A 15,966-nucleotide genomic window follows, 5' to 3' on the forward strand; every position below is an offset into this window, starting at 1 on the left:
CCACCCTCTCCTCCTCCCCACAAACAGAGTCAGGCCTTTTGTTTGTTTAGACAATAAAATACGCAGGACACCTGCACTAAATATTACTCCAATGTGGGAGTAGCTGGGAGTTGTAGTAGAGCCAAGCTGCAGCAGCAAAAAAGGGACAGAGGGAGTAGGGGAGGATGGTGATGCAGTTAGAGTCATTCATCCTCCCAGGTCACTGTTACTGCTGCTTCGTCCTCTCATGAACCATTTAAAACATCAAGCTGACTGCATATAAGACTAAAAATACTGATCCATCAGCTTTTTTTAAATGCAGCCTTGAGCCTCTTCGGTTCTGAGAGTGACTTGTTTGACTGGTCTCCAAGTGATCTGCAGCAACAAAGTACCATCAGCCTAAACATTGGACGCTTCATGTAGAAACACATAAAACTGAGAAGCTTCAAGTGGCTGTGGTCAACTTTCAGCCATTTTGTCAGGTACAGCTAACTACATTAAAATGCAACATTACCTGAACTGATGTCAGGTTAGCAGGTGAAATGTTTTTGGTCTCAGTGTTACAGGCATAGTGAGACCACAGGAGCTGTATGACAGACTGTCGGACTATGAAAGCATAAAGGTCCCAAACACAGAACTGAGTGACCTAAATTAAAAGTTGGTAAAGGAGTGTGTGAAACTGTGTGCTTGGGTGTGCTCTCTTATTCTCACACGGGCATTTTGCCAGGGTATCAAGGCTTCACCTTACTGCTGACACGACATTGCCAAGATTTGTCCTCGACTGGCCCACCCAGAAATGGCCCTGCTTAATCAGGGTCTATGGACTCTCACACACTCACACACACACACACACACACACACACACACACACACACACACACACACACACACACACACACACACACACACACACACACACACACACACACACACACACACACACACACACACACACACACACACACACACACAGGTCAGTTGAGTTTTTATTCTGGTTTTACCTATGTTATCTAAAAGGCTTTTCTTTGGAAGAGACGGACATGGTGGTTGTTTAACAAAACAATGCCAGCTCAAAGTCCACTTGCTAGTTTTTTTCTGTGAATGGTGCCTCTCCATCCACACAAACTCAAGCAGACTCCATCCACTGATGACCCGCTGTTGTCATCAAGATGGATCTGTTGACATTGGAGCTCAGTACTTGTTATGACTGCATTCAAAGCACTTTTGGGGCGTCTTTGTTCGACTAAAAGTGAAGCTTTAAAGTTCATTCTTGACGTTGGAAGTAGTAACTTGACTTAACAACCCAAACTCAAGGTCCACTTACCTTTTTCTGAAAGTTTCAGCCATAATAATTTTGTATTAATCTATCCTCCTTTTTTGGTATCTAGAAAAACCTACTATTTAATTAGTTTTGTGTGGTGCATGACTGAAACACCAGCAGCATCTTTTCCAAGGAAGCCAAAGCAACAGAAAAGATGAAACTGATCCAAGAAAACTTGCTGAGAGGAAAGTTGGGATTCCTTTAAGAGTCAGCAGTTTTAAAATTATGGAGCGAAAATGCAGAACAGTCAGTGTGGTCTGAAACAAAATCACAGCACATAACTTACCAAGTGCTATATGCAAGTGGTTGCACTTGCAAGAATGCATAAAAAAAATGGAGTTCTAATATGTTATTCATGGCTACTGCCATGAGTGGACACAACTTTCCGTGCTGGAAATCAAACCCAACCCTTTTTGGATGAAAGAGAAATAATCGCTTCACTGAGCTACAAACCCCATAGTTGTGTGTTTGAGTTCATGTATGTTAGTGTGTACTGTCAAAGTGATGAAGGTGTATTTGTGAGTGAGTGTGTATGTGTGGGGAGGGGGTGTGTGTACTAAAGTCAATGTCAGCAAGTTGGGGGCACATTCCTTAGTTGATTTAGTGGGCATTAAGATGAAGAGGAATGTGTCAAAGCTGTAGGGGCTTTAGTCCTCTGTGGTGTAAACTGTTCAGGAGGAGCTCTGAGGCTTGCTGACAGCTCAGACTGACAGATGACTGACACTTGGCTTAATGTGAGAAGGATGGAGAGCAGAGTGGAGTGGAGGGAGCCACAAAGAGTAAAGGGGTGGAGAGGAGATGGAGAGGAGGTACCTGTGGGAAGAAATGTGAAAAGCATGATTGAAGAGGTAAGTTTGCAGTTTAGAGAAAGAAAAGGGGGATTAATAGAGATATAACCTCTTGGGGAGCAAGGATAGAGCATGAGATGAGATAAAGGGTAAAAAGAGAAAACCAAATCCATTCAGGAGAGGAGGAGAGGATGCCAGAAGTAGGGATAAACAAAGGGGAAAGAATGTGAAAAAAAAGTCAAATTCACTGTGGGACAAGCAGGGGGCTGATCAAGAGAAAATAACGACTCAAATCAAAAGGATTTCAGAGGCTTATCTTTATTTGCTCAAGATGGTTTGATAGTTAAAAGAAAGAGATACAGAGAGAGAGAGAAAATACAGAAAGATTCTTTTTTTAAGGTCGCATTTTATACAACATCAGTCGCTGGGTCAGTTGTGCAAATTTGACAGATTACAGTAGATCAAAGGAAAGGAAAACAAGTATATTTTTTACCTCTTTCTTTTATATATTTATAACATAGAAGTCGTGTCTTAAAAACAGCTAAATCAAACTGCTGTCTTGAAACAATGTTATGAACTCTAAAGTGGTGCAAAAGCTTTCATCTAGCAATATAACAGAACAAAATCAGCTTAAAGAAGCATCAGGTGTGTGTGTCTGTGTATGTGTGTGTGTGTGTGTCTGTGTGAAGATTAGTTTAGTCCTGAGACAGTGTAAGCATATACAGTATGGTTGTGTGTTTCATGTTAGTGAGTTTCAGACTCTGGTTGTGTGTATGTGGACTGGACCGATAACACTACTGCACCTTTGGAAGCTCCACACGGCTCAGAGATCAGACTGAACCGCTTCAGGGAATAGTGGGACAGAGAGGATTTCTTGAGAAATAAAAATCAACTCGTAAATTAATTTGGCTGCCACACGCCACATAATATTAAAATCTTAACTCAACATATCACAGCCTCTCACAGCCCCCCAACTGATAACAGCAGTAAAAGCACACTTAAGAAGCACAAAAAATGAAGGAAGCAGCCAAGAAGGAATTTTTTTCTTCATACGTCTACATCTACATGTTAGGGAACGGAGGTCTGTGTAGTGCCGGTCTAATTTGACCTAAAAATGCACCACACACACACTCAGAAGTGAAAAAAAGGCAAACCACAGCCAGCGAGCAAAGAAATGTGGACTTACTTCCTCCCGCTGTACGTAAACATGACTTTACTTCCTTCTTATTTCCTGAATTCATCCACACCCTTCATAAAATCGCGAAAGTGCCAGCGCCATTCTTTGTCAGTTTAGAAGCATGCATCATATACAGTTGTCACACTGTGTATATGACTCATTTACAGAATAGAATGAGTTGAATGTTCTCTGTCCTTGCTCTGATTTTAACACCCCTGCATGTTGTTGTTGACATAAAGCTACGTGACGGCACAGGTCAAGTCAAAGTGCACAAGATCAAAAAAAAGAAATGCGCAACATGGAAAAAAGGCAGGAAATGAGCGCCCTGTTATTGTAAATGTAAAACCCATGTCCTTTACCCCACATCCTCACCCCTTCCAACCCACCAACCAAAACTCTGATGCTGATGTTGCCCACCCCTGCTGGTGGGGCCCAGAGGGGCCGACCTGTCACACGGTGAGAGAGATGAAGCTGTTGTATCTCTGGATGTTCCTCTTGAGGATCTCTGAGCAGGGCCCGAGCACACGCTCGAAGCGGGGCCTGTCTAGCTTTACACACTTGAGCGGACCACGGGCGACTACAGTGGCTGCCCTGGGACGGTTCAACAGCAGGGCAATTTCACCTGGATGAGGAAGAGGAGGAGGAAGAAAAATGTTTTCCAAACCAACATAGTTTTAAGAATCTGTAAAAAACATTTCCTCAAAAGACATTCTCTATTATTCATCTCCATTATTATTCTATTAAGACATCTCTATTATTGATTGATGATTATGTGTGATTGGTTTATGAATAATGTTGTTTTAAGTTGTTGAAATTAAATAAATTTTAGCCTCAGTACTGTATCGCTATGTAATAAATTATTGTGATTGCTTCTAATACTAGTAATTAAATTTGTTTTTGGGGGACAGCAGTCTGGACACTAAGAGAACCCAAAACAGCATGAAGAAGTTGTGAAGAAACAGTGTATGCTAACAGAGAGCAATTTCCTAGAGAAAAGGACTAAATCACTGATGACAGTTCATTTTTTGTTTTCATTCCAAACACTTTTACTCATATTTTGATTTATTTAGTGGCAGAATTTGATATTTATGGAAATGTCAGATATTGGAAGAACTATTTATTTATTTAAAGCTGAAAGGATCACCTAATCAATTAATCAAACAACTGAAAAATTGATAAACAACAACAATTTTAATAAATAATTTACAAATAACGTATCATTTTTATGCAAAAATAACAAAAAAAATCTCTGATTATAGCTTTTAAATCATGAAAAATTTTCTGCTTTTCTTTGTCTTATATGTATGTACTATAAATGGAATATATTTTGTTTTGTACAGTTGGTAAGACAAAAGATGACACCTTTCCTGTATTCATAATATTTAAAGCATCAAGCTGTTTTTAGTGACAAAAACTGCTTAAAAGTCTCAGAATTCATCCTGCTACTTCTATCATCAATAAATACCAGTGACCTGGTTCCACTGGCAGCCATGACACCACCTCCACCATGTTTGACAGATGATGTGGTATGCTTTGGATCGTGAGCCGTTCCTTTCCTTCTCCATACTCTTCTCTTCCCATCATTCTGGTGCAAGTTAGTTTTGGTTTCATCTGTCCAAAGAATCTTGTACTAGGACTGGGCAGGCTTTTTTTAGATGTTTTCTGGCATCTCTGTTCTTGAGTGTTACCAGTGGTTTGCACTATGTGGTAAACCCTCTGTATTTACATTCATTAAGGCATCTTTTGATTGTAGACTTCAAGAACGTTCTTGACCTGGCTAGATGTTGTGAAGGGTTTTTCTTCACCAAGGAAAGAATTCTGCGATCATCCGCTTTAGTGGTCTTCCGTGGTCTTCCGGGCCTTTGGGTGTTGCTGAGCTCACCAGTGCATTCCTCCTTTTTAAGAATGGCCTCATTAATTTGCAACGATGCTTCGTTGGGTTGCATATTGAAAGTTACCATGAACAGCTACCAAATGCAAATTCAACACTTCTTCAACACAACTTCAGACCTTTTATCTGCTAAATTTGTCATGAAATAGTGAGGGAACAGGCCACAGCTGGCCATGAAACTGAATGTCAGTCAACTGTCCAATTATTTTTGAACCTCTTAAAATGGAAGTGTATAAAAATGGCTGCAATTCCAAAACAGTTAATGCGATATTTTTGTTAAACCCCTTGAATTTGAAACTCAAAAGTCTACACTTTAATCACATTTTGATGGTTTCGTTTCGAATCCATTGCGGTGGTCTACTGAGGCAAAATTACAAAAATTGTGTCACTGTCCAAATACTTAGGTACCGGACTGTAGTTATATAGATATATTAACACAACATATCCATGCTACACCTCCGTGCCAGTTAATAAACTTTTGACCATTTTCAGCTATGTGAGATGCCAGAGATGCTATTTTTGTGTTTCTTCTTGTACAATTTATATTAATGTTATTAATGCTAAAATTATAGGTATTATAAATACCGCCAATAGCTTTTTATCTGCCAATTCGGGAAGATAAAAGACTTAATCAGTTTAGAGCCACTCACCAAAGTAGTCCGAGGGTCCGAGGCGTCCAACCTCCACATACTCCTCATTGTCAGACCTGCGCTGCAGAACAGAGGCTATTCCCTGGGGACATAAAAGAATAGAAGGGTCGGGGTAAAGAAAGGAGAGACAGAGACCAGAGAAAGAACAAGATGTGAAGAAGAGAAATAAGAGGAGGAGGGGTTGTTTGTGGGAAAGATGAAAGAAAGGAGAGGGGCAGAAAAGGAGGAGTTATTTAGCAAGGGGCTGAAAATCATCAGGAGGATTAAGCCAAGGAGAAATTCCTTTGTTTCATAAGAACACAGGTGCACAGGATTTAGCCCACTTTTCTGTGGGATGGACACCTGCTCTGTGGGACATGTATGAGCAGAAAAAAAAACCAAAAAAAAACAACACACACTCAGATATTCCAACAGGGTACGTGATACAAAATCTGATCCGTTCTGCTTTATTTCCTCCAGAGTGTAATAAATACAAACATCTAAGTCCATTACAGGCTGAACTGATTTCTCAGTGTCTCCATCACAAAATCCCCTTCATCAACATTCACTCACAAACTGTAAACAACTGTATTATCCAAGAATGAGAGAGCTCCAATATAGTGTCCCTAACTGACCCCAAAACACTAGCACACTCAAACTCAGTATGGTCCTATATAATATCCCTTGCTAACTCACATCGTAAATTGCGCATTTGCAAACACACCCAGCCGGGCAATGATAAAGAGAACACACAGACACAGATGGATGCAAATGAAATGCAAACGTGCAGATTCGCATAAACATGAAAATGCACATACACACATACAGTGAGAAAATCAACAGCTGATATCTGCTAGACAGTCTGGCTGGGTTCTATGAATAACAACGCTACGCATATTACCATCACCTGCTGGTTGTGTGTGCGTGTGTGCCTGCGTGCGTGTGTTTGTGTGTTTGTGTGTGTGTGTGTGTGAGTGACTCATCTAAAAACTATAAGGGAGGAAATTTGATTTCCTTTCACTCTGCCCAATGGATGATAACAGTTCATGCTGTTGTATCGTGCAGCTGTTGACAAACTCTGTGTGTGAATGAGTACGTTTGAATATTTATCTTTGCATATGAGCTTCCACAACGTGTTTGGAGTTGTACTCCATGCCCTATATGCCCACACTAACATGTAACTGTTAGATACCTGATGACTTGTTTCTCAAAAGCATGGCTGTTTGTGTGTGATGGAGCATATGTTTGGCATGCACGTGTTTAGACGGAGGTAAAATATTTGTTTTCAGTGTCAATGTCTAGACGTTCACATGTACTCAAGCTCAGCTGTAATTGTTAGCAGGTAAAAAAAAAAAAAATCAGTATGGGAACTTCCCAGCTTGTCTTGGCCCGCCTCGTAAAACAGACCTGACCGTTCTAGCGCTCTCTCGCTGTCCCTAATCCTTCTCTGCTCTCACTGCTCCTTGTGCTGACCAGGCTAATAATGCTAAAAATGAATATAATGAGCCTTAATGAGAAATCCCAAAACTGCCAGCAACTCACTGCAGACATACAAAGGTGAGACTGTATTTCAGTGAAAGCGGTGTGTGTGACTGAGTGAGTTTGTGCTTGAAATGAACTGTGGAGAAGTGGGGGATACTGTTCAAGTGAGTGGAGAATACTGTCCGAGTGTCTCTTTCAAGTAATACCTGGCCAAACTACACCGTGATGCCATTACCACAACACATGCCACACAGCAGGGTGAATTTAGCTGTGGAGTGGGGACCCCCTTCACTTCTTTACTACAAAGCATGGCTGAAGACGTTAAGTGTATAGGGCTTATTTGTCTCCCTTGATGGTTGCTTCTCCACAAAAGAAGATAAGCTGCACCGGGCTCTGCATATATAACTTGGCAGTTGCAAGACATGATCATGCGCATGATCAACGGGAAGATTCATGTTGTTTGGTTTATTGATGACTATAGAATTAAACAAGACGTAGTAGAGTTTTATCCTATCACTCCTGAACTAAATTTGTAAAAATAATAGGCATTATTTGGTGTTTGACAGTGTCGATAAAAAACCTAGAACTAATCTGAAAATGTACTTAAATTTACACAAAACCCTGATTGTCAAAAGTAGGCCTATACATTTAGTGTGTCAAAAAATAACTTACAACATAACTTTATTGTTTTTCAGTTTTAAAACCTGTTTTGTCCCAGTTCTCAAGAATGAGTGCATGTGGATAAGTTGCATGTTTTCTTCCTTCTTCTGCCAGGCTTGTTTAAGGTGCATATTATTAATTAAGTGGCAATTATTATCAAAGTAGTAGTACTTTCAATAGATATATAAAAGTAATATTTAAATAAGTTAGGAAGTTAGTTATGATTGTAACTTGTAAGGTGTTTACAGTTACTTGTGTGTGTGTGTTTGTGTCTGTGTGTAATTGTGTGCGAGTTGACAAACTTGACAGGTGATGAGGATGGTGGCCAAAATCACAATGACTACTGCGTGAATTTCGTCTGATTGATTAAAGATAAGCCAGTCCCAGTAGTTGAACTGGTCACCCAGGACAGTTATCTGAACTGCAGTGAGCATGAGGCTGAAAGGTAGAGGCAGTTAACTTCCTGTGTCTGCTCCTCTGGGTCCTAGTGCTCCTCCAGACTCCTGCCTAACTCCTTATGAGCATGTAGCAGCAAGCAGCAGTGAAAGGCCTAGTGTTTCACAGTTTTCTTTTGTGGTTGATTAGAATGCTGCTGTGCTGACTAATTCGGTTTTTCATGGTATACTCTATGGCACGTAAGCCACAATGTGAACACAGCCTGAAGAAGACGAGGGTTGCTAGACTCCAGCAAATACAGACTACATCATCCAGAGTAAGAGGGAAATTAAGACACTTAAACCTTCAACAGACTGACCCAAAGACATGGGATGAATTAGTGTTGATGTGTATGCCTCTCGTCCAAAATTGCAACACTTTGTAATGCACCTTGGTGGCCTCTGGGTTAAGGTGCTCCTGATTTGCTTCTGGCTGGGGACCTCTGTTGCACATCCTACCCCATCCTTATCGCCACTCGATAACTCGATTCAAAAATAATTATAAAAATCATTCTACCACAGATAGTTGACCATGGCTGTGGATCGAAGGTTATTGCATTAACTTTTCACAAGGTGATCAAAGAAAGGAAATCCCATAAAATGATACAACTTTGTCAGCACCATCTCCCGTGTTTCATCTCAAGTGTACAAACTGCTGTGACCACTTTTAATGAACTTCATTACACTGCACCAAACAAGCGGCTTGAGTTCAAAAGTGGTATGAAACAGAGATGTGAATGGGGAAACTCTGAGGGGGAAGGGGCATTGAAGCTCTTGTGTTTACAACCAGTTGATTCCTCTCCTTTCCATTCTTGTCCAAACAAAGAAAGTGAGACAGTGCAGCACCATCAGGTACAGTAGTTCATTCGTGACAGGCCTCTTCCAATGTGGTCTAGATAACAATCTCACACTGTAACCACCCAGGGGCAGCACTCTGCTCAACAGATATTTCTTTTCTAAACATCCGAGATCCTCCTCACCACACTGCACGACACAGGGTGCGAAGGACTGGCAAAAACAAAAAAGGGGAAAACAGAGGAGGACAGGCACAGAGAGAGGAAGACAAACAGAAAGTATAAATGAATGTTAAAAATGTCGCTGAGAAACAGAGTGAGTAGAGAGAAAAAGGAAGAGTGCCAGCAAACTTAAAAGAGCAATTAAGAAATCATCACTACTAACACTCCCTACAGTCCTTAACCAAGATGCACATTTACACCCATTCATACCTAAACACACATAGCATAATGAGCCAGCTCGTAATGACATGTCAAAATGTAGTATCTTGCATGTAGGAAGTACAACAACAGGCATAGAGAGATAGAGAAAGTCAGAGAGGGACAAGCAGAGATGGAGGAAGAGTAATAATAACAATCCTGAGTAGCCGTTTCACCAGGTCACCCAGCATCAGCAGTGTCTGCGCCTTCTCATTCAAAGGCCAACACACATACACACATAATCACTTACTGAACATATTGGAGGACAACAGCTCTTCTCACAAGACCTGCTCTCTTGCATAGACGAAACAGCCTGTGGTCTTTTTTTTTCAAAGACAAAATAACTATAAAAATGGTTTAACCCGTTTAAGATCTGTTCATCTCATCTACCTTTGTTCTTGTGGCCCTACGCTTGCACTCAGACAAAAAATGACTTCAGTCATTAAATTCATTGATCTGCAGTCTATAAAAGTTCATTAGCTAAATTGCATTTCTGCACATAAACGCAGGTTACAGTAATAGGCGATCTGTGACCCGCAGAGGATTTCTCTTCTGTGTGACCCACTGGGACCCTTTAGATGCCCTCAGTGTGATTACATTTGTGTTGTGTCAAAGGTCAAATATGAGACAACACACTGAGATCGATGATTGGAGGGGATGAGAGTGAAAGCATTAGCAAAGAGGACAGCACGAGGACGAACAACCCTCACCTGATTTTACTGAATTTTCATCCAGAGGATAATGTGAAGGATAATCCAGAGGTGTTGACTGGAGTCATATGACTGAGATTTGAGTCACTCAAGTCATAAAACTGATCAGAAAAAAAAAATCAAAAAAACTTGGAACTATGTAACTTTAACTCTCTATAACTGTGTCACATGAATTACTTACCATGGCATACCTGTATCATTATGAAGTTAATTTAGATGTAATATATACAAAAATCATTTATTATTTGTGTTAATTTACTGTTAGTCTCTTTAAATTTATTAATATGAATGAAAAGAACACGATGACTTGTGTAAGACTCAAAACACACATTGTTCTTGACTTAGGACTTAATTAAAGAACGATTTGAGCATGAGGGACACTCCAACTCATTATAGTGGATACCCTAATAAGTCCTTGTCAGTTTCATTATTTATTAAAATCAGCTGCCTATTTTATAATGTTCAACACTGCCTGAGCGACAATGTGTGAAATTGGGGCTCTTGCTTGATTCTTTTTTGTTCAAATGCTGTTTGTAAAGAACTTTGCTGGATGTCTATTTATTTATCGATACAGGTGGCATGAATGACAGTTGCAAACATAAGGGGCAGGATAGCTGGTCTGACTATTATTAGTGATCTTAATCAGACAAAAGTGTTGTAGAAATGTTACTTGGTCGACATAATTTCATAATCCCTCCCTCTACACCATCAGGGCACAGAAGACATGGTGCTGGGCTTTAGTGTATGTGCATGAGGAAGAAAGAGCGTCCATGTTGGGTGAGTAGATGAATAATCCTGGAAAAAGGGAAAAAGGAAGCTGATGTGAGGGAAGGTGAGGCAGTCTCCACAGCACCAGAGTTCTGTAAAGGCTTGTTTGTACAGTGTGAGAAAAAAAATGTTAACGTCACTTTTCATTAGGGCCCCATTCCTCGAGGCAGGCAAAGAAAGTGATGTCTCTATACCTCCCTTTTGTAAATCCTCCCCATCAGCAACATGTAATTAGTGATTGTGTGGTTTGTCTTTAGCTGATGCCCCAAAACCACAGAAACAACAAAAGAGAGTGAGAAGAGACAAAAGAAGAATAAGAGAAATGGGTGAGTTTTGATTGAATAAAGCACTGACATCTGAGCCTGGTTTGATCAAAAGAAATAAAGGTGTGCACATAAAGAAAAAGAATCACAAGAAGAGAGGATGTGCACCAAGTTGTGGTGAGCCTGATCTTACTGTGTGACAAACTCAAATAAAATCCCTCTCTCTTTACATGTGGTTCTTTTTCAATCAACCTCCACTCTACCCATATGTCCCTCCCTGCTCTCTTTGACTCATCCTTCTCTCTCTCTCTCTCTCTCTGTCTGTCTCTCTCTCGTCTCCCTCCCAGGAGACTGGGTCTCCTGACCCCATGTGAAAGTGACACACATTCCACCGCTGTCCACCCTACTCTGGGAAAGTCAGGCACAGCTAAATGAGAGACTGAGAGAGAGAGCGAGGGAAGGACGGAGTGAAAGAGAGAGCTTAGAGGAAAATGGAAGAAAGACAGGAGAAACAGTAAAGGGATTGAAGAAAGAGACAAATACTGCTGTTGGGTGATGGAATTAAAGAAAGCGGAGCAGTGAGGTAAAAAAACAAAAAAAAAGTTATGCTTGTTCAGGAAACGTTAAAGAAAGTTGGACAGTCGCTCCTTTTCTTCAGTGATGAGTGTGGATGTACCCCGCCTGTCTTAAAAAATGATGAGGCTCACAGTGTCTGGTATGAAACACTCACATAGACCTAGATGGCAAACTGGAATGTACTGGTTGCATACTACGACTTCCTTCCTGTCTCTCTTCCTTCCCCTCTGCCTCCTCTGACTCTCCATCCTATAATTCCCCAGATTCTTCTGCATATTTTTCCTCTCTCCTCTCTGGGATGCAAAAAGTCTCAGATTGATGAGTCATGCATTGCTAACTGCTATATTTGTGTCCTAAACCCCAACTGGATTCATTTTCTGCGGAGTAAAACTGCTTTTAAGGGATTTCTGCTGCTCCGGGAGGTTTCAAACTTGACCAACACTGGTCGGATAATGTGAGATATATGCAGTGAAGTCTATAAATATTTGGTAAGGTACACAGTTTTGTTATTTGGTTTTCCTCTCTAACATCTTAGATTTAAAATGGAACAATGGTCTGTGAAGAATAAAGTGCCAACCTTCAGCTTTAAAGTGAGACTATGTAATTTTTGAAAGAAGAAATAAAAACCTCTCTTTTACATTTGAAAAGTTGAAGTCATAAGCAATAAAACACACCTTTGTTCAAATCAATAGACTAGAAGCTGATGGTGGGAAAAGGTAGCAAAATATATATAGATGTATCCGTGTAACTCACTTTGAGTCAGCTTCCTGGATTTGTGACTCTTCTCCACTTGTGCTGTTGTTACACAATGTTTTGCCCTTTACCATTTTCCAGTAAATGTTACTTGCGGCCAAAAGTGACACGATTCACTAAAAGTAAAATTTTCTCACTTTAATTTGCGGGAATTTGGTCAGTTTCCGCATCAGATCAACAAGGAAAGGAAGGAAGGAGGTTTTCAAACTCACTTTTATACATACATTTAATGTATATCTGAATTCTTTGCAATCAATGACTTCCTGCCAACATATTATCCCTGGTTATGCTCTTCCAGGGCTGTACTGCAGTTGTCTTCGGATCTTGCTTGTTCTGGGGGCTTTTTTGCCTCTGCCTTCGTTTGGGGTTTAAGCAAGTGAAACACTTGCTAAGTTGGATTTATTGGGGGTTAAGCACAAAATAAGCAACAAGTGCTACACTGTTCACAAAACATGGATGTGAACACCCTCAAAGCTTTACACCTTTAAGTCAGAACTTCAGGCTTGTGCGCTGCAATGTATATTTTTGGGGAAAGGCATACCTAGGAGAGTAAATGGATGGATGGAGAGAAAGATGGAGAATGAGAGAAGGATGGAGAGGAGAAGAGGAGTATTGTGCTGGAGGGGCACAGGTGGAGAGAGACAAAACAGGGATAAGGAGCGATACGTCACTCAGCACCCTTGATAAAATCCTCCTAATCTAGCCATACCCAACCACTGCAATGTAACCAATGCACTGCTCACAAGGACTCTTGATGGACATAGAATGAGTTGGACAGACAGTGACTGACAGAAAGAGTAGATTGTGAGAAAGGCTAACCTTCAAGTAAATCTGAGAGTAAGAGGGTAAAGTAGGAGGCAAGGACACAATGACAGCAGATTGGACCCCCACTCCTCTTGACGGAACCCTCTTGACTTGACCCCAACGAAAGCTGTGTAAGTATGGAGTTAATCAAAAGTGTGGTTGGATGACAGGCAGGGGGCCCTTCATGAATCTGCACCAGGGGCCCCAGCTCCACAAAGCCTGCAGTGTGAGGGGAGCTTTTCTCTGCACAGTGCAATAGTGGTTGAGGGCCAGGACAGGGGAACACAACCGGGTAGTCTGTCTGCTGGTGGCAATAAACTAGGATCAGTTCCGATCTCAGCAAAGAGCCCACCAGCATCTCTGCATAATAACATGTACATCAACCCTAGTACCCACCTGATGACACATACACGGTCTCTGGCCCCATATGTCAACACGTACAGCTTACAGGAAATGTGCCAGTATAGGAAAGTCACCACAAATAATTCTCCAAGACTTATCAAAACGCTAACCAAGTGCAAAAGATTCTAACACACACGCACGCACACGCACGCACGCACGCACGCACGCACGCACGCACACACACACACACACACACACACACACACACACACACACACACACACACACACAGACCTTACCTCTGTGATAATGAAGAAGTCATCGCCAGGCTCTCCCTGCACCACTATCTTCTCTCCATCCTCAAACTGAACGGGCTCCAGGGCATCGGCCACAGTCAAACGTTCCCACTTATCCAAGGACTCTGTGAATGGACAACATATATGGATCAGTCAGAACAGTGTGTTAATTACACTCATCAATGCAAAGGAAGATTTACAAACATTTATCTGTTTATGTTTCATGGTCTGAGAGGATTTCTCTTGCTAAAGTCCAGTAAACTGGTGGGATCCAGTCATTCATCTGGTACCATTACATCTCAGACTCCCCTGCCTTCTCCCTCCCATCATGGAGCGTGGCGGACCTATAACACCTTGAAACTAACCCCTAAATCTGTAAGACTTCAGCGCTACTGATTCTGGGGGTGTGGTGACAGAACCTGTCCAATGGTCTGACCATTCCATGACAGTAAGATCAAATGTTTTATCCCCAAGACCACTTGCTCAGGGTTAATTGCTGCAAATAAGAGCATCTGCATGGTGCTTGTAAAAGGGAATATGTATTAGATGCATTTACAGCAAAAACTGTAATCAAAAAATTTAAAGGGCAGTGCAAATCAATGTCCGAGTAATGTTTGTTCAGTGGCTGAGATACAGCTAAAGGGCAAGGAAGATCTAATGTTGCTGTTGCTGAACATTTCATATTTGTAATAATATAGTTAAGATTAAACTTACTTAAATGGAATCCAATGTAATATTAGATTCAATTATAAACGTATATGAAACCGTACAATAGATATTTATTTTTATGGCTCTAGTACATTTTAAAATTCCCTTTCAAAACATGTAGGGAATTGACCATTTGTGAATGAGCCCTGCCAAAATCTTTTTCAGTTTTTGTTGATCTTGAGAGCCAGTGGTGACAGCTGTCTTTCCGACTGTCCAACCACACGTACAGGGACGTGGTTAGCCCGGGATATTTCTAGAAGCCACCGGTATTCACATGGAAACCAAAAACACAGATGATCAAACATCTTAACTGAGAAAAATGTTGCAAAGCAAAGGAGTTTCGAGAAGCTCAGATGAAGTAGTAATTTTAGAAAGAGGACTGACTAATGACTAAATATCTTTCACAATCCATTAGATTACTGTTGCCTAATCTTAACAGTCTATACATCTACGTGTGGAATGTGACTTATCTGCAGTGAAAACACTCCTTGTCTTAAGCTTGTCTAGATGAAAGGATGATTCAGTGTCTTGATTTGACTAAGACATGAGATAGAGGCGTAAAACTATACAAAAATCGCTTTGTCTGAGACTATTGTCTCCTGATGTGCTCAGTAACTGATCCCAGTGTGTCTACTCGTGTGTGTGTGTGTCCAAATGTGTATGTACTTAGGATTAACTAAGGTGAGGTCTGATGGTTTGGAGGTGTCCAGTGTCCCCTCTGGTGGGGCCGTGGTGTCTGCTGGCCCCAGATGGATGTCCTCTGTCTGGCTGCAAGCTAAAGGCAGCAGGTCCTATGGAGGTGATCCTTAACAGTTTGGCGGGTAACGTGATACACAAATCTGCTGACTAAAGAACCTACATTTCACGCTTCGCAGAGCCTGCACCCACTTGGATCACCTTGCTACACACACACACATATATATTACACACACAACTGGCCATTGGGATGTTGAAGCCTCTGTGTGTGTGTGTGTGTGTGTGTGTGTGTGTGTGTGTGTGTGTGTGTGTGTGTGTGTGTGTGAGACACGTTTTTTTTTCCCCTCTTCTCTCCACGACATCAAGGGCTTGTACCCAATTTCGTGGCTATCTCAAAAATCAAAGACAAACAGAAACACTCCCGCCTCCTTCCCCTCCTCCAATTCAAAGAGGTAGAGCAGAGAAGGAGAGCGAC

General features: G+C 41.2%; 1 protein-coding gene across 1 annotated transcript in view; it reads right to left on the bottom strand.

Annotated features, from left to right (window-relative positions):
* Window positions 1-2,390: 2,390 nt before the first annotated feature.
* Window positions 2,391-15,966, bottom strand: part of prkar1b (protein kinase, cAMP-dependent, regulatory, type I, beta) — a 66,222-nt gene continuing 52,646 nt past the window's right edge. The window contains exons 9-11 of the mRNA XM_040124209.1: window positions 14,091-14,212; window positions 5,807-5,888; window positions 2,391-3,887 (exon numbers count right to left, since the gene is read on the bottom strand). Of these exons, the coding sequence (XP_039980143.1) occupies window positions 3,715-3,887; window positions 5,807-5,888; window positions 14,091-14,212 (377 nt within the window). The 3' untranslated portion in view covers window positions 2,391-3,714. The remainder of the gene's footprint in view (window positions 3,888-5,806; window positions 5,889-14,090; window positions 14,213-15,966) is intronic.

The sequence above is a fragment of the Xiphias gladius genome, chromosome 3 (genome assembly GCF_016859285.1).
Source record: "Xiphias gladius isolate SHS-SW01 ecotype Sanya breed wild chromosome 3, ASM1685928v1, whole genome shotgun sequence".
NCBI lineage: Eukaryota > Metazoa > Chordata > Actinopteri > Istiophoriformes > Xiphiidae > Xiphias > Xiphias gladius.